Genomic DNA, 18,144 nt, shown 5'->3' with positions numbered 1-18,144 from the left:
CAAAATGGTGTGTCGATGGTGATTGGAGAGTCATGCCTTCAGTTTCCCATTTGAGCCAGTCTTTATTATTTTACAACCTTTAGGAGGTTTCAAAACAAGTCAGAGACTGTGGTGGGAGAAGACAATAAGATGTCTAGTTGTATTATCTCTGTATGTCGTGTTTGCTTGTCTCCCTGGTTGAGAGAGGAAAGTTAATGTGTAACATGGGCGGTCGATATGGCTGCCGCGCTGCTTGATGGCCTAAATCTCTGAGTCAAACAGGTATGATTAAGGACCTCGGTACTTGCCTCTGCCCATTCTGCTCCATCCCCTTTTCCTCTTTTCCAATCCTCTGTTTACTCTGTTTAATTCAATCTATGAGTCAGAACCTTGCAGCAATGTTGCGGAAGATACTTTGAAAATGTAGCTTATCAAACTATACTACAAAAGTCTGTACAAAAAGTAGATAAATATATTCAAGTTACAGTGAATTTCTGTTCATTTATATGAACTGTCCAAATGAACCAATTCACTAGAATGAATTGAACTACCCAATGTTACATATGAGTGAGAGGACCGTATGAATGTGCTTCAATAGCATTAATTAGCATTTCCTATGCTATACACTCTAAAAAAAAAAAAAGGTACAAAAGCTAATATACTAATGTGTACACTTTTGGTACCAATATGTACCTTTGAGGTCCTAATATACACTCTTTGGGTCACAAGTTGTACTATTTGAAAGGGTACCATGCCAGTGACAGCTTTTATACCTTTTTTCTAAGAGTATGAAAGAGAGGAACATTTCACTAGAATGAATCAGACTATAAGAGAGAGCCATCTGAATGAACCGATTCACTAGAATAAATTGGACTATACAACATTAATGAGAGAGGACGGATCGAACAGAGAGGAGGTATAAATTTAGCATAGACTAGGACTTACCATATAGGACTTAGTACTGATTCACTATTCACAAAAGCACTTCCAACATTACATGTGAGAGAGGAGCGTTCGAACAAGCCGATTCATTACAAAAATTTAAACTTTCCAACGTTATACGTATGAGAAAGAGAACCATCCAATCAAACTGATTCTCTAGAATGAATCGGACTAGACAACGTTATGAGAGAGGACAAACCAATTCAATGAATGTGGCTATCCAATGTTATATTACATTTACACTATGGTGAAAAAAACAGCTAAGGCCAGCTTTGGTCTTAGTTGGTTCAAGATGGATGTAGCTGGTTTCAGCTGGCCAAGCTGTTGTTCAGCTGGTTTTGGTTGGTCAGCTGATCTCCCTGCCTGACCAGCTAAAAAAGTGTCCAAATCCACTCTAAAACCAGCCTGCTAAACCAGCTAAGACAAGGCTGGAAGACCAGCTAATTTTTTCTGCAGGGAAGACAGAGAGGACCATTTAGGTTGAAATGATTCACCAGAACAAATTAGACATTCCAGAGATTGGGAGTTTTGAACATTAAAAAACGTAAAAAAGATTGTGGTAATGTTTGTCTTAAATAAATCAATCTGTCTTGATATTTTAAGTGTTACAGTCAGTGTTGTCTATTTAATGCATGCGATATAAACTGAAGAGTGTAAAATTGGGGCTTCCCTCATCAAAAATGTTGTCAACAACTTCACAGGAAAAACAGACACAAAATGACAAAATGTTAAAGATGCAATTAAAGATCGGTCTTATTACCATAGTCAGTGTTAATTGATAACTAAGGGAAATTCCTCCGCCATTCTCGCACTTTCGACATCTTCATAGTGATCAATACCAGGGCACCATGTCACTTGTTGATTGATACTATTGATTATGACCTCTGCGAGAACTCATCACCTTTATCCCAATCCGTACTAATATCTAACACCAGCACGATAGCAGGGGGAACAGGGCCAATGGAAAGGCACAGCATACAATGAGGTTATCTAGTCGTCCTCACATTCTCACAGTCATGCTATGACCTCTCAGCGAGCCATCCTAATACTGTGCCTAATTCCCAGACCTGTGTGTCCTCTGAGGACACAATGAATAGACCATACCTAAAAAAAGGAAGAAGGTCAGATTCTGCCCCTAGCAGCTAAATCTAAATCAAGCAGTTGAACTGTAATGCAGTGCTGCGTACATCATAAAATAAAAATCAAGGGAAGGACGTGCATGTGAGAACAACATGGAATTAAGGCTGTTTCTCATACGCACCCACACAGCTGCTGCGTATCTCAGTAACTGACCCTAATTGAAGCAAATATTGGGTGAAGTACTGAGGTGGGATGAGATAACATATTTGTCAGATGCATTCAGGCATTCAGCCACTCTGATTACACAGCACAAGTCAAGATAGAGAGAGGTGGTCCTCGCTTACACACCAAATCACACAAAGAACACCACACACACACACACACACACACACACACACACACACACACACACACACACACACACACACACACAGACACACACACACACGAACGCACGAACGCACGCACGCACGCGCACACACACACACACACACACACACACAGGCACAGAACAGTAGATATTCAAGTACACAATAAGCAGATAAATATATCAGCAAATTTGGATATTTAGGGGTGAGCATGTTTTGTGATTATTTTGTTCATAATTTGATATTAGTCAGTCAGCAAATTTATTGTAATTTTTTGAACTTCCTTTTGTCAATAATTCTTTATCAATCCATTGTATACACACACACACACACACACACACAGTATAATTACTTACAAACTGTAATCCGTTACTGAATACAAATTACATGATGAAAATTGTAGTTAAAAATGTAATCTACATTACACATTTTAGCTAATAATCTGATTACTTTTTGAATACTTTTGACCTAACTCATTTATCACATTGATTTGAATAGAATAATCTTGTAGCTGTCACAGTTATCGTCTGCACCACTTTGTCATCGTGTGCACTTCACTTCCCAGCATCCCTCTTGTCTTCACACCTGCACACTCACTCCCTCATTTACCCGCACCTGCCTGTCATCATCATCATCCGTGTCACCCGTGCTCACCTCACTATTGTATTTTGTGTCTGTATTTAGTTCCCTTCTGTTCAGTTAGTCTTTGTCGGTTCTACCTTGTATTTTGGTGTGTGTGTGTGTTTTCTCCGTCCGTCTGCCTGTTTGAACCCTTGTAAGTTTATATTATTAGTAAAAGTTATTGAATTGGACTCCTCTTCTTCATCTTCTTTCACTTGACCCGTGATGAAAAGCTGATAATAAATGAAATCTTAAAAATGTTAAAGGAAAATATATTAAAAAAAAAGATATTTGACTTTTTTATGCTTTGTGGCCTCTCATTTGTCCATGTAATTATAGGCAACTAACACCGCTCTTGTTTGTGTAGTTTCACAAAACTGGAAGATTAGCAATATATAAGCAATAGGATTTTTTAGAAAGGAAAACTCAAAGATAAAATTAGAAATATTTTTTTTTCAAATAAGAATTAGTGAGAATCAGTGAATCATAATTAATTTGTGAATATTAAGCAATCGTGTAATCAATAAAAAAGTAACTGTACTCCAATTACGAGTATTTTAAAATGTAATATAATCTTATTACAAGTATTTGTATTAGGAATTTGATTACGTAATCCAATTACATAAATTATTACCCAGCACTGGCAACAATGTTGTCAGCCTGATCAATGCATTTTGATGCCAAAAAACTCATTAATAGATTTTAATACTCAGTCATGATCTATGCTTCAAAAGCAATAGCAGACATAGCAGTCTAATAAATATTAGATATGCAAGGATTTTCAGTATTTGTCTTCATACACCAACCCAAGGATCTTTTGAGTTGAACGGGACTTATTCTGTCAGGGTAAAGGATAATGCTGCCTCTTAGTGACAGCTTATATGAACTACCATAAAGACATAAGCACAAAATCATGTTTGTTCTTATTCCACTGTTTTGCAAGAAAAATGGTTAAATATATTTTTGATTCATGAGGAAAAATTTACTTCAGATAAATCTTCGACCACTTTCATTGTATTGAATTGAATTACACAAGGTGTATAATCACCTTGACACAGAATAACTACACATATAAGGTACATTTTTGTTCATGTTTTAATCCCCCTCTGTTCAATTGTGATTGCATAACTTTTTCCAACTTTATAGGTTCTCAAAACGGCACCTGCAGGTAAGAGCAGTTATGTAGACTAAAGAACAAGAACATTTAGGAAACTCTGGAGTTGGTTATGAAAAGAATTGGAAAAATGTAACCTTCCAAGATTCAGTCAAGTAGCAAAAGATAGGACATGAAATGACTTAAAACAAAGATCAGGCTGTTCTACCAAAGTGAGCAATTTAACATAAGGCCAGCTGCAACATTGATAAGAGGAAGTTATTTAGCTGAAATTGCAGGCATTCTCTTATTTCTGTACTTTACTGATTTTAGGCTGTATGAGAGAACAGCTAAAAAGGAGAAAAGGCCAAAATAGTATCACATCTGGATCTTGCAATAATTCATGACATTAAACAACAACAAAAAAACAACAACATCATTTGTGATTGGCTGCAAGAACTGGACAACTTTGGACCAAGTTTGTTGGCCACTTCATGCACTCTTAAAAATAAAGGTTCTGATCCATACCAAAGCCAAGAGACCCTAATATAGGAATATCCTTGAACAGAATATAATGGCTTGACTCGAAGGCTGTTACAGTTGTGGTCAGAATTAATGGCACCCCTGGTAAATATGATCAAAAATGGCTTTAAAAAATAAATCTGCATTGTTTATCCTTTTGATCTTTCATTCAAAAAATTTGCAAAAATCAAACCTTTCATTGAAGTAAAATAATTGAAAGAGGGGGGAAGGGGAAGTAAATATATATATAATAAATATCTTATGTTGTGAACCTATTTTTTTGCTGGAGGTCCTGGACATCTTGTTCAGATACATGCATTATAGATTCTAGCAAATACCAACAGATAAAAAGTCAAAACCTGACTGCCTCTGACAGAAATCTTATACTGGGCCATGGTTGGATCTTCCATCAGGACAACGGTCCAAAACAAATATCAAAATCAACACAAAAAAGGGTAACTGTTACGGAGCACAAAATGAAGCTTCTGCCATGACCGTCCCAGTCGCCTAAATTGAACCCTATAGAAAATGACTGAAGTGAACTAAAGAGCAGCACCGCCACAATGAACTTGTGAATCTGAAGGGATTCTGTATGGAGGAATGGTCTCTGATCTCTTGTCAGTTGTTCTCCAAATTCTTCAGGCATCATAGAAGAAAACTCAGATCTGTTATCTTGGCAAAAAGTATTTCATAACAGGGAGCCTATAATTATGGCCAGTATGTTTTGGAAAAAGGCATTTATTTCATAATGTGATTTACCTCCCACTTTCAATTATTTTACTGCACTGAAAAGTTAGGTTGTGAATTTTTTGAATGCAAGATCAAAAGGATAAACTATGCAGATTCATTTTTTTACAGCCATTTTTGATCATATTTACCAGGGGTGCCATTAATTGACCACAACTGTACATGCTGTAAGCTTGTAGGTTAAAAACTGAAATAAAAAACAAGACCCCTTACATAAATAAAAACCCTATAGTGCTTTAACAGCTTTATTAAATAAAAGGAAAGGGACTAAAAGAAAATAGTTGTACTGAATTACACAAAAATGTACAATAACCTTTCAAAAGGAACATCTTTGTACCTCCTTTATCCCTGAACAGTGCATATTAGCATCTTAAATGTACACAGTACCTTTTGAAGCGATACCACCCCAGTGAGAGCTTTTATACCTTTTTTGAGAGAGTGCATTGTATATCACTATCATTTTTTATATTTCACTATCACCGTACTATCAATCATTAACAATAGATTCATCCTCATAACATAAAAATACAATTAAAGGGGGAAAAATTGTTAAAGAAAGAGTTTCAAACAAGATTTATGTAGTACAAAGGTCTTTATTTTGGCCAGCAGAATTATGCCATGAACTCGTAAGGGATAGGCTCCAGGAGCTGAGGCTCGTTGTTCTTGGTGCTCACAAAGTGAGCTGACCGTGGAGCATCAGGCTGAAAACAAGATAGTCACATCAACACCACAAACCACCCAAGAGCATCAGCCAGAGCTGTAATGCCGTGTTTTACGTATTCTGTCATTTTAACTAATGTAAATTTAATGAAATATAATAATGGCATTTTAATTTTAATTCAAAAAACCATTTGCAACATCCAAACATGAAACATTGATTACATCAGGGAGTTCAATGGTCTCACTGTGCACATTTGTCCATATAAAAGTAAAAACAATCAATTTCCTAGTTCTCATACCTGGCGTTTAAGTTCAATCCAGGTACCCTGCTTCTTGGCCTCCAATTTTTTCTTCTCATTCTCCTTAACACGCTGCAAGAAGCTGTCTCTGCTCTTTGAGTGCTTAATATGCTCAATACGTACATTAATTCTCTTAGCCAGGATCTTGCCCCTAGAAGGAAAACCAGTAATTGGTCACTTATACAACAAGAATTGTTGTGCGTTTACAAGCTTGATCAAAGTGAGGCGTGTTTCCATATTGACAATCTGGCAAAGGCATTAATGTACCAGTCCAGGGTGCATAAGGATGACTGCTCTTCCCCATATGAATGACCACACAGGACACTGGACGGCCCTTATGGCAAAGTGAATCTGGGGCATTACACATTAAACAGCTTCATTGATATGGATAAGTTCAGAACACATTAGCCTAACTTGAAAACATTACTGGAGTGCTATGTGAGATTATATACACATTTAAAATGCAAGTGAATGGCTGCCAATTTGTTTGACGTAACACAGCGATCGTGGCGGTAATCACAACACCCCCCTCGTGAACACTCGTATGATAAAGAGTATAGTAGAGATACAAAAAGTGGCATTAACAGCAATATGTAGAAACACTAACCATGTAGTTTCTGTACATGTCTGTCAGATGTAACTTTACATTGAATTGTCATGTTCTGGGCAGTACTTACTTGACTTGCTTGTTGACAATGATGCCTACAGCATGCTGTGTAACATTATAAACACGTCCTGTTTTGCCATGGTAGCATTTATGAGGCATTCCCTTCTGGATGGTTCCTGTGCCCTGGATAAAAAGATGGTTTTCTTAGAAATTGTCTTGATTATTAAACAAAAAAAGTACACTAAAACATTTAATTTACTAAAACTTACCTTGATGTCTACAATATCACCCTTCTTGTAGATGCGCATGTAGGTGGACAGAGGGATTGGGCCTGTTGTGGAAGAAAAAGCAATGTCAGGACTTAAGTTTTATATAAACAGGTTTATATGCTACAGTACAAAATACATACAGCACTATTAAAGTTAACTCACCATGCTTGCGGAAGGGCCTGGCAAACATATACCTGGTCCCCCTCCTCTTGCCTCTGGTGTTTGTCATGATGCCTGATTACTGGGTGCAAGAGATGCAAAAATAAAGTTAGAAATTCTCAACCACTTCTCAAACTACGCTTGATTCCCAACTACAATACTACAGAAAATATTTAATATCAAACTTAGCTAACAGAACTTTGGTCATCACTGACCGTACATAATAATTGAATGTAACATGTTTAGATAGCATTTATTCCAATAACGATGAATAGTATATCATTAAAGGCAGTTAAAATATGACTATGAACACATCAAGACAAGTCTTTTTTAACATTAGATCGTTACAGCCCTATGAAATTACAATTCATGACCAAGAAATACATTGCCAATAAGGAACCAAAGTGATGCGACATCTTGCAACTCTCGTAAATATTTCTACCTGTTCGAAATACAACATATACATCGATCGGAATTCGGAAATATTTTACTATTTTTTTATCCACGACTCTCGCATATCCTGTCCACGCATGGCCCACATGGAACGGACACGCTACAGCTTGACTCTGTATTTTACTCTTTACGGCATCCAACAACGTACATGCGGACTTGATTTCGATGCCATGCTAGGCAATGTATTTTTAGAGTGTTTTGTGTTGCACTTTTGCTCAATGAGAGCTATGTAACTAAGGATTTAATACATAATGTCTGGAGCACATCTTACCCCTGCTTGTTCGCAAGATGGCGGGTACGGCGGAAAGAGAATGATGGGGTCCTGTGGCCTTCCCTTCAAAGCACGAATAGGAAGACTACTTATTTGCCTGAGTAAAAACAGCTTCTGAGCTGTTGCTCCACGGGCAGTGATATCTTCGCCAAACAAAAACAGGTTTTTATTTGATGATTTTTTTCTGTTTTTAACCTGCCTGCTAAAGCATAGCATGGATATATATATATATATATATATATATATATATATATATATATATATATATATATATATATATTCCAAAAATAAAAAAACAACGAGAGCTTTAAAACCGGGTTAAGCTTTTTTAAATTAAAAATGTAATAAATTAATTAAGTTATTCCTCAAAGGAACATTATTTTGGAACAAACACACAACCATTTACTTTAAATATCTTAAATAAGAAGCTTTAACTGGGTTAGTTTCACGAAAACACTTACTTCAATAGTTTTTTATTTGTAATTTAAAATGCATTGAATTAAACAAAATCCTGACCAGTCTGTGATCCTTGACACAAGCATTAACATAAAAAACAACAGTCGACAAGCTCTGTAAGTAGAGATTTAATTGACTTGTTTTTAAAGTTAAAGTTAAAAAACAACTAATTAAAGTTGTTGGGTTAAGTTAATTTGTGGGAAAAAAATATGATTTAATAAGAAATGTAATAAATTAAAACAAACTTTCAAAAAATATGTAACTGCACAAGCTATCTGCTGAATTGAATATACTATCAAATAAACTGCATAATGGACATAAATGTCTTTAAGTGTTCATTAATGTGTTTTATTTTCTCTATTGTATATTGTACTTATTATTTTATGAAAATTTCTTGCATGTATTATCTAATTTTATATTTCTACATTATGTTTTATTGTAGGCCTATTCTATTAAATAAAATTATTTGAATAATAACTGAATCAGGCGCTGGGGCACTATGACCCCGCGCAGTTCCCCTCTGGCAGGAGCGCAATCTGTCCTCACGGGGACTCCTTTTCGCCTCCGCGCGGTGATTGGGTGGAAGATGGCGCTGGGCGAATGGAAATCCTAATGACAGTTTCCAAATTTGCCTCTTTTTGTACCATGGTAAGTAAATATCACTTCAGTCACGGATAATTTTACATCAATACACGCGTGATCTTGTAATCGGTCGCGTGCTGCATTAGTTCTGTGAATCTGACTCCTTGGGTTGCCAGTTTTCCTCTGCTGCAGTTGCGAGCTGTATTTTTCCGTCTGTGTGCCTGCTATGAGTTTTGACTTGGGCCTAAATTATTTCCGTAATTGGGTAGATTTGCGAAACGACCGTGTTGTCTTTGTAACACAACGTTAAGCTTTTAAATTCGCTCGTCCTTCTAGGATTTGCTGAAGGCAGCAAAGCAGAGATCTGCTAACTGCTGAGCTGAAGTGTCATTCAGCACGGGTTATGATCGCGAGATGTGCTTAATAAGTGCGAGACAGTGACATCTAAATAATCTCCGGTTGTTATTTGTGTAATAAATTAGTACAAGCATTCAGATAAGCATTGTGTTGTGAACGTGAGCATCATGGAGATGTTAAACGCGTTCAGTGTACCTGTGCTTCAGTGCTAAGCTGTTGCCAGGTCGGTCACATCGTGATTTCATGGTCCCATCCCCTCTCTGCTTCTCCCTACCCAATATGTGCCTCCATATCTCATTTGCTTGATCTGCGTTTTGATTGTTAATTCCATTTTTACATGGCATTTGACGTCTTTAAATGTAAAAACGACGGCAGTGAAATGCTAATGACTGCTAATGTAATTTTACCTCTTAAGATGTGCGGTGTAATAGGGTTGTTTTTATGTTCACATTTACGTGTTTTTTGTTTGTTTGTGGTATTACAATTTTAAAACATTAATTCTTAATCAATGGATGTTGCAATCTGACCAAAAGTGTCTCGCATGCATCAAACGTTTTCTGAAATTTACCATGGTGAGTATAGTTCCTGCCACAATATCAGTTACTACAATTAACCACAATAGGTTTAATAGTATCTCCTTCTAAACACTGCACATTTTCTAGTCATTTTATTTATTTATTTTTTTAAGAAAGTGGTATGTAATATAAACTTACCATAGTTTTATTGTAGAAACTAAGGATGCACAGTGTATCGGCCACCATATCAGCCGATATATAATTTAATTTTTAATGTTATCGTTATAATAAATGGATTATTGCATTCAGATGAGACTTCTGATGCGCACTGTTCACCATAATGGATTTGAATTGCTTAAAATTTGATTGGAATCAATTCGAAAGGGAAAATACAGTTAAGTGCAACATGTGCAGTGCAAGTCTGTCAAATAGGCTTAATTTTAGATTCAGTTCCTTTTTCCAAAACATTGATGCATTATAAGTTAACTAGCACTTTTCTTTTTCTCATATTATTTTCATCAACAATATGGTTTAATTAAAATCACTTAATTATTGTCCGTGCGGAGGCTATTCCTATTTATTTATCCATGGCACATGCATTTTGATTCTTTGTATGCAAGTAATGTTGTCCAATTACTTGTTTGCATTATTTAAGCATTATTTTATTTATTTGTAAGACAATAGCTTTATTTGAATAAGAGAGTTGGACCATAGGTGTAAAATTAATTTTAAAACTTACACTGGTTCAAACTAGGCTACTAACTATACTGTTTATGTTTAATTTCTGTTGAAGTGCTTGGGTGGCTTTTTATGGTGAGACCTTTGTTTTTGTAATCAGGCTCTCAAAAAATAAAAATAAATAGATTTATCGGCCAATATATCGGTTATCGGCTTGCAACTTTGAAGAATTATCGGTTAAAGGTATCAGCCAAAATGTTCATATCAGTGCATCCCTAGTAGAAACAATAACTATTTGGTAAAAACTGTGGTTATCATGGTAATTTTTGTAAAGGATTCTCTATCCAATGGTAAGCAGGTGTAAAAACCTGAACAACTGTTCACCTGTTCCGTTTCAGGGCGCCAATGCCTCCGCTTTGGAGAAAGAGATTGGCTCGGAGCAGTTCCCTGTCAACGAGCATTACTTCGGATTGGTCAACGTAAGCAAAGGCGTTTCCTGCTGTCTACCATCATGGCTCCATGTTTATCGTCATGCTCTGCTCTCAGTGTGTGTGTGTTCTGTGTGTTTCGTTCCACAGTTCGGAAACACCTGCTACTGTAACTCTGTACTCCAGGCTCTGTACTTTTGCCGGCCGTTCCGGGAGAAGATCCTCGCGTACAGGAGCCAGCCGCGCCGCAAGGAGAACCTGCTCACCTGCCTGGCCGACCTGTTCCACAGTATAGCCAACCAGAAGAGGAAAGTTGGCGTGATACCCCCGAAGAAGTTCATTACACGACTACGGAAAGAGAATGGTAAGACGAGCAGGAAGGGATTGTATTAAAATTCAGTTTAATGTTCTCAGTTACTTCTCGGTTTCAGTATGGATGCTAGTTCTAGGTCAGAAACATTAAAGCAGTACAACACATGAAGTTTTTCTTACGATGCATTCAAGTTGTAAACAAAATAAGCAAAACCACCACCAATAGGCTAAACAATGAACAACAGCTATAACTTTTTTTTTTCGTTGTACGAGTACAGCTGCTTCACCTTTAACCTAATATATATAACATATATATTGTGCACATTTGAATTGTGCACATTTTTTGCATAGTATCTAACAAATAAATAATATGCATATAGCCAACCATGAATGATGAGGCATTTACAATAAATATATATTCTGTCTTACACAAAACGGTAACAATTTACTATAAGGTCCCATTAGTTAATGCATTAACTAGCATAAACTAACAAGGAGCAATTCAGTTGTTACAGTATTTATTGACTTTTGTTAATGGTGGTTATTAAAAATACAATTGTTAGTCCATTAAATAACATTTATAGATCCAACTTTTAATTTAATAATAAAAAAATACTGGTAAATGTTTTAGAGTTATTTTTCATTGTTCATTCATGCTAACAAATGGAACCTTATTGTTAATGTTACCATATAATTGCAAAACCGTCTAGTTCGGAATTGTTTTCTGCCGTCTTTTTTGTGGACACCCACATTCAACGTTACAACTCGGTATCTCAGGTCATTGACTTGCACATGTCTTAGTTTTGAAGTTGAATGAATTTTTGAAAACCATAATAATCTAGATGAAGCGAATTAAATTAGAAATGTACATTTTAAGTGGTTTTGACACATATGATTCTTAAAGGTCCCATTTGCACCTGATATTAAGATGCATTTTGGTTGATCAGATCACAAATACAATCGAGGTAGACACATACCCGTTTACACTTGGTATTTTAATCCGTCTCTTTTGTTCACTTTCCACCACTTCTGTCCTGATTTCGTTGAGGGGAGGGACTATGGGTGGGTAAATGTATGGTTTCTTCAAATCTTTCTATCTAATGTGCACAAAATAAGCTCACATAAATTACATATGAATCCACCGAAGACGACAGAAAACAAACGTTTCTGCTCTGAAAGCCGCAAGACCACGCTGAACGCGGTGACTGTGTGTTACATATCAGGAATGGTGAGAGGACACTGTGCTTGGTACATTTTTCATCTTCAAACCAAACTTGGGTCTTTTGCCGACAAAATTTAAATCTCTTCTGGCTACTGGCTAACACTCTTCCCATAATGTTTTGGTGTTAGGTCAGTAGACGGAGAGTAGGTGGTCTTTTGTGGCTGTTCAGAATGCGTTTTCGACTACCTCTTGAAGCGGTCAAAAGTGGACAAGCTCCAAATGTTTTAGACCCTTTATACACCTGTATTTAGTGTTGTCCACTTGTTATCTGATCGACTAAAACGCATCTTAATACCAGGGCTGAAAACACGATTCCTTGTGCTATTTTATGCATTTTATATCTTTCTCCCTGTCACCCTGCAGAACTGTTTGATAACTACATGCAACAAGATGCACATGAGTTTCTCAACTACCTGCTGAACACTATAGCAGACCTGCTACAAGAAGAGCGCAAGCAAGACAAGCAGAATGGCAAACTGGCCAATGGCACACTTGACTCACAGAACAATAACAGCACCCCGCCCTCCTCCACCTGGGTTCATGAGATCTTCCAGGGCACGCTGACCAACGAGACACGATGCCTCACCTGCGAGACGGTAATTGCACCTCACGTACCTTAACTGGATACCGTCCAATAAGACAGGATCCTGATAATTCTGCTGGCTGTGATTGGCTGTGCTTTGATCTGAGGTGGGTCTTTGGACTTTGCTCTTCCACAGATAAGCAGCAAAGATGAGGATTTCTTGGATTTGTCAGTGGACGTGGAGCAGAACACTTCGATCACACACTGTCTCAGGTCCGAAAGCACAATCGCACTTAAACCCAATGCAAACATGAATATGAGTCCATTTTAATAAGCTATTCTTTTTCTTACTGGCCCCTTATAGAGGTTTCAGTAATACAGAGACCTTGTGCAGTGAGTATAAATATTACTGTGAGGAATGCAGAAGTAAACAGGAGGCACACAAAAGGTGAGCACACATTCATTTCTGTCAGCTGCTTCCTGACTTTTTTACTATATATGTAGTGAATACACTGGATACATGAATATCTGTTTGTGTTTGACTCTAGAATGCGGGTTAAGAAACTTCCCATGATCCTCGCCTTGCACTTGAAAAGATTTAAATACATGGAGCAGCTGCAGCGCTACACTAAGCTAAGCTACCGCGTGGTCTTCCCTCTGGAGCTCCGCCTCTTTAACACCTCTGGCGATGCCACCAATCCCGAGAGGCTTTACGACCTGGTCGCTGTGGTGGTGCATTGTGGCAGGTGAGTCGGTACAGATTTTGATGGAAACCAGGAAGCCAGAATGGACTTTCAGACCTTTATACATTTTCTTCCTCCCATGTTGACTGATTTCACAATACGTGTTTAAGTGAACAGAATCTCTTCATGTAAGCTTTTTTAAATTTGTCCTTGCAAAAAAGCAGAACTGTCTTGATTTGCTTCCTTGATCTGTAGCTTGTTTTTATGTTTGTGTGCTTTTACAGTGGTCCAAACCGAGGACACTACATCGCAATTGTAAAGAGTCATGATTTCTGGCTACTGTTTGATGACGACATCGTAGAGGTAAGCTGCCATCCGTCATGTATAAAAGTACCAGCCTTTCACTGAGATTTAGGGTTCCCACAGTTACGGAAAACCTGTAAATAATAGGGAATTTTACATGGATGATTTGCAGGACTGACAAATTAAAATATATTTAAAATCCTAATCTTAATTCCTATAATTCATTCTTGTAATTAATTCTAGTTTTTATTTTGACTATATATATATATATATATATATATATATATATATATATATGATACGTTTAGTTAAAATCTTAAATAAAATAGAATAAACCTTTAATAAATAAATAAATAAAAATAATGTTAAAAAGTAAAGCAGACCATATAGATATTTTATTGTGTGTGTGTATATATGTGTGTGTATGTGTGTGTATATTAGTGCTTACAAATCGATTAATCGCATCTAGCATAAAAGTTTTTGTTTATATAATATATGGGTGTATATATATATTTATATATATGTATATATATATATACACACACAGACAAACACTAGTGCTGTCCGATCGATTAATCAATTCTAAAATAAAAATTTGTGTTTATGTAATATATGTGTGTATATATATGATCATACGTTAGTGTCTGTGTATACACACACACACACACACACACATATATATATATATATATATATATATATATATATATATATACACTGTATATATGTATACACACATACATATAAACGGATATTATAATCGATTTGACAGCACAAATATATGTGTGTATATATATATATATATATATATATATATATATATATATATATAAAACATTGATATGTTTATTTAAAATAATTAATAAATAAATAATAATCAGTAATAATGATGTTAAGTAAATAAAATCTATAGATATTAAGGTCTAAAATATTTCAAAAATCTTTTTATTTTATTTTATACAATTGTCATTGAAAAAGTCCAAAGCTATGTGTAATAAAGTTTCATGAGAATTGGTTCAATAGTTTAATCACTGTGGGGTTTCGATTAGAATGCGCAAAGTTCCATTAGTTGCTTTTATTTGAGGTGGCTCAACATGTGAATCAAGTTGTGGTTACTATACAAAAATTAACAACAACATTGACATCGATTGCAAATATGAAAAACCATCAAACACTAATACATTGCTGCATATACAACATGCATTTTTCAGCAGGTTTAAAAAGGTTCAACAACAAATCTAAATCACCTCAATATACAAAATCAATATTTATATATATACAACAAACAATATTATCCATAGACATATGGATTAAAAGTCCCCAACAAACGATCTATACACATATAATCACTCATCCTTCACAAAAGCCAGTGTTTTGGTTCTAACAAAGCATCACTCAGTTGTTAACAGTTCAGACGTGTAGTTTGTCTGTCAGAAAATACAAAAAGTTTTGATGCAGTCCAGATATCAAAATATACCAGTCAACGCCATCACTGCTCCTACTCCCATTTAAATGGCTTCCATGTGCTAAATCTTGTGTCCAAGGTGTCCATGTGCTAAATCTTGATTGTAAAATGATCTTCCTGCATTTGTTTAAAAAAAAATGTTTTGTTTCTCCCTTTAGAAAATCGATGCCCAGGCAATTGAAGAATTCTACGGATTAACCTCTGAAATTTCCAAGAACTCTGAGTCCGGGTACATCCTGTTTTACCAGTCCAGAGACTGAGAGAGGCCAGAGCGGCGTCCTCTTACGGAACCTGTGCAGCAGGCGTGCCTGTATGCAGAACCCTGCTGCATCACACACACACACACACACACACACACACCCCACCCCTCCCGTCCAAGCCCTCCCTCGCCAGTCTCCGCGCAGCCGTAACGCTGGACGCCATGCAGTCGCAAGGCCTTTTGAACGTTGTTTGTCAGTTGTATTTACGTTGTGGGAGCGTTTCATCACTCGTGTTCAGTCCTTTACTGTGGAGAGAATGTGTTTAATGTAACTGACTTTATGATATGACGGGGATTTGCGTTCGACTTTCATGCTGCGACCTTTTGATTCCTATGGCTGTGAGGAGGCTGAAGACTTGTGCATGGGGAAAGCGGGTGTGTTTATTATAATGACGGGGAGGGTCTAAAAGCTCCGGATACGGGGCATTTCGGGTTATGTATTTCTACCTTGTACAGAGTGATATTTGTATAAATATTATGAGAATTATAATAATATTACTGATATAGCCAAAAAAATGAGAATAGAACCAGAAAAGATGTATAACACTATGGTGCACTTTTGATACAGTTTTGTAGATGTTGGAAGGTTAATGTGAGGGTTTGCTTGAGACGGCCTGTTGTGAAATTATCATTTTCTGTTTTAAAGAAAAAGAAATAAAAGTGTATACACCAAGATAGGATGTATGCATGTAAGCATGTAAATACCAGCTATTACCAGCCTGCTGCGATTTGATTGGACCCCTGGTACATACAACCAAGGCTTGCCTAGTGCTGATGACTCATTCTTGGTCACTGTGGCCCCTCAGTGGCCGGTCCAGATTACTGCAAGATGGAGAACTGCACAGCATCATTCCTTTTAACCGACCGCTCTTCTGCTCTCATTCTAGCTTGAAAGGTTGTGTGTTGTTTTGCAATTATTCGGTCCATTTCCTATGCCTAAAATGAGTTTGATGCTTGATTCTTTCAAATTTGTATAAAGCATTACATATATTTATTAGCGTTTAACAGCAATTTCTTTGAGGCCCATACCGAGCCAATTTCAGTCTGTGAAGGACTTTATCAGGCATTGTCATTGACGGCAGCTTAGTCTATGAGGAGGTGTGAGACTGTCTGAAATGGCACAGACTGAAAAGAGGCATGGGGACGAAGGCTGCACGGGGTTAGAGAATGGAGGAGAGAGGGAATAGTGGGGGAAGTGGGTGACACAGATGAGCATGCTGTTAATAGCAAGCGCCGAGAATAGTTCTCACAGGGGAGCAACACAATGTGCATCTTACCAGAAAGATGCAGTCTGAATGTCAGATGCTATATAAATGGGTCTCGTCATACAGAGACGCGTTGTAATACCTTCTGGGTCGTTCGAAAAATGGTTGGAAACATTTGATCAGACAAATAATGCCAATATATTGCATTTTGCCATGGCAAGCTAAATTTAAACATTGTAATACATGTGTTGGCGTTCAAAAAAGTAACGGTTTAGTTTTACATTTTATTTTTGCCAGTAGTCTTTCGCTCAAAGTCATGACATTATGTGTTTGAAAGAAAGAATTGAATGCTAATTTTTCTACAAATTTATAGTTTTCAATAATTCAAATGTGCATTCCCTATACTGAAAAACCTAACAAAATAGATAAAATAAGATAAACCCCCTGTTTCACAGACAAGGCTTAATCCTAGTCCCAGACTAAAATTCATGTTTGAGATGTTGAAAGGAACTTGCAATGGCATGTCTTAAAATATGTCAGTGCCATTGTTTTGTCTCAAGATGCATATCCGTAATGTTTTTTTCTAAAGCACGTTTATAAAAGCTATACTTAAATGTCCTAATTGAAATAATGTCTAATCCTGGTTTAATACCCTGTCTGTGAAATCAGGCCAGAGTAATTAAAAAGAGAAGACATCTTTAAGAGTTCATATCTTTTCTTTTTGAGATTTTTTAAAAATTATTATAATGTAATACTTTTTTGGACAATGTTATGCTGATAAGGGTTGATGTATAACACAGGGTGCTTTTTTAATATAATATAAAATATAATATTTAGTAGCCTACAAATAAAGTATTTTTAAATAAAATATTATGTCCATCTCTATATAAGGAGCATACATGCAAAATACTCGCTGTAAAAAAATATTGTTGGTTTAACTTTAAAAAAAAGTTAATACAATGAAGGAGATTGGTTTAATCAACAGAAACTCAAAATATTGTTATCTGAACCACATAAATGATTTAAGTTGATTTGACATAAGAAAAAATGTTGTGATTAGGCTACAAATCATGAATATATATATAT

General features: G+C 36.3%; 2 protein-coding genes across 2 annotated transcripts; one reads left to right on the top strand and one right to left on the bottom strand.

The window, feature by feature from the left end:
- Positions 1-5,925: 5,925 nt before the first annotated feature.
- rpl21 (ribosomal protein L21) lies at positions 5,926-8,170 on the bottom strand. Its single transcript, XM_077244684.1, has 6 exons — positions 8,071-8,170; positions 7,350-7,428; positions 7,188-7,249; positions 6,989-7,101; positions 6,312-6,462; positions 5,926-6,053 (listed from the first exon to the last, which is right to left on the bottom strand). The coding sequence occupies exons 2-6, from the start codon at positions 7,414-7,416 to the stop codon at positions 5,964-5,966; spliced, it is 483 nt and encodes a 160-aa protein (XP_077100799.1). The 5' UTR covers positions 7,417-7,428; positions 8,071-8,170; the 3' UTR covers positions 5,926-5,963.
- An 880-nt stretch (positions 8,171-9,050) lies between these two features.
- usp12a (ubiquitin specific peptidase 12a) lies at positions 9,051-16,526 on the top strand. The gene is made up of 9 exons (XM_077244683.1): positions 9,051-9,174; positions 11,057-11,137; positions 11,237-11,450; positions 12,984-13,216; positions 13,340-13,416; positions 13,508-13,591; positions 13,692-13,889; positions 14,111-14,189; positions 15,753-16,526. The coding sequence occupies exons 1-9, from the start codon at positions 9,127-9,129 to the stop codon at positions 15,852-15,854; spliced, it is 1,116 nt and encodes a 371-aa protein (XP_077100798.1). The 5' UTR covers positions 9,051-9,126; the 3' UTR covers positions 15,855-16,526.
- Positions 16,527-18,144: the final 1,618 nt, after the last annotated feature.

This window comes from Siphateles boraxobius, unplaced genomic scaffold, assembly GCF_051911475.1.
Source record: "Siphateles boraxobius isolate OS27281-9 unplaced genomic scaffold, OSU_SipBor_1 26, whole genome shotgun sequence".
In the NCBI taxonomy this organism is placed as follows: Eukaryota; Metazoa; Chordata; class Actinopteri; order Cypriniformes; family Leuciscidae; genus Siphateles; species Siphateles boraxobius.
This window is presented reverse-complemented; position numbering and strand designations above follow the sequence as displayed.

Excerpts from the sequence above, each read along its gene's own strand:
- rpl21 (XM_077244684.1), bottom strand. The coding sequence starts at position 7,416 with ATGACAAACACCAGAGGCAAGAGGAGGGGGACCAGGTATATGTTTGCC. Across the intron at positions 6,463-6,988 it reads ATTGTCAACAAGCAAGTCAA|GGGCAAGATCCTGGCTAAGA; the intron begins GTAAGTACTGCC and ends TTTTCCTTCTAG. Across the intron at positions 6,054-6,311 it reads GGATTGAACTTAAACGCCAG|CCTGATGCTCCACGGTCAGC; the intron begins GTATGAGAACTA and ends TCTTGTTTTCAG.
- usp12a (XM_077244683.1), top strand. The coding sequence starts at position 9,127 with ATGGAAATCCTAATGACAGTTTCCAAATTTGCCTCTTTTTGTACCATG. Across the intron at positions 9,175-11,056 it reads TTGCCTCTTTTTGTACCATG|GGCGCCAATGCCTCCGCTTT; the intron begins GTAAGTAAATAT and ends GTTCCGTTTCAG. Across the intron at positions 13,592-13,691 it reads AAACAGGAGGCACACAAAAG|AATGCGGGTTAAGAAACTTC; the intron begins GTGAGCACACAT and ends GTTTGACTCTAG.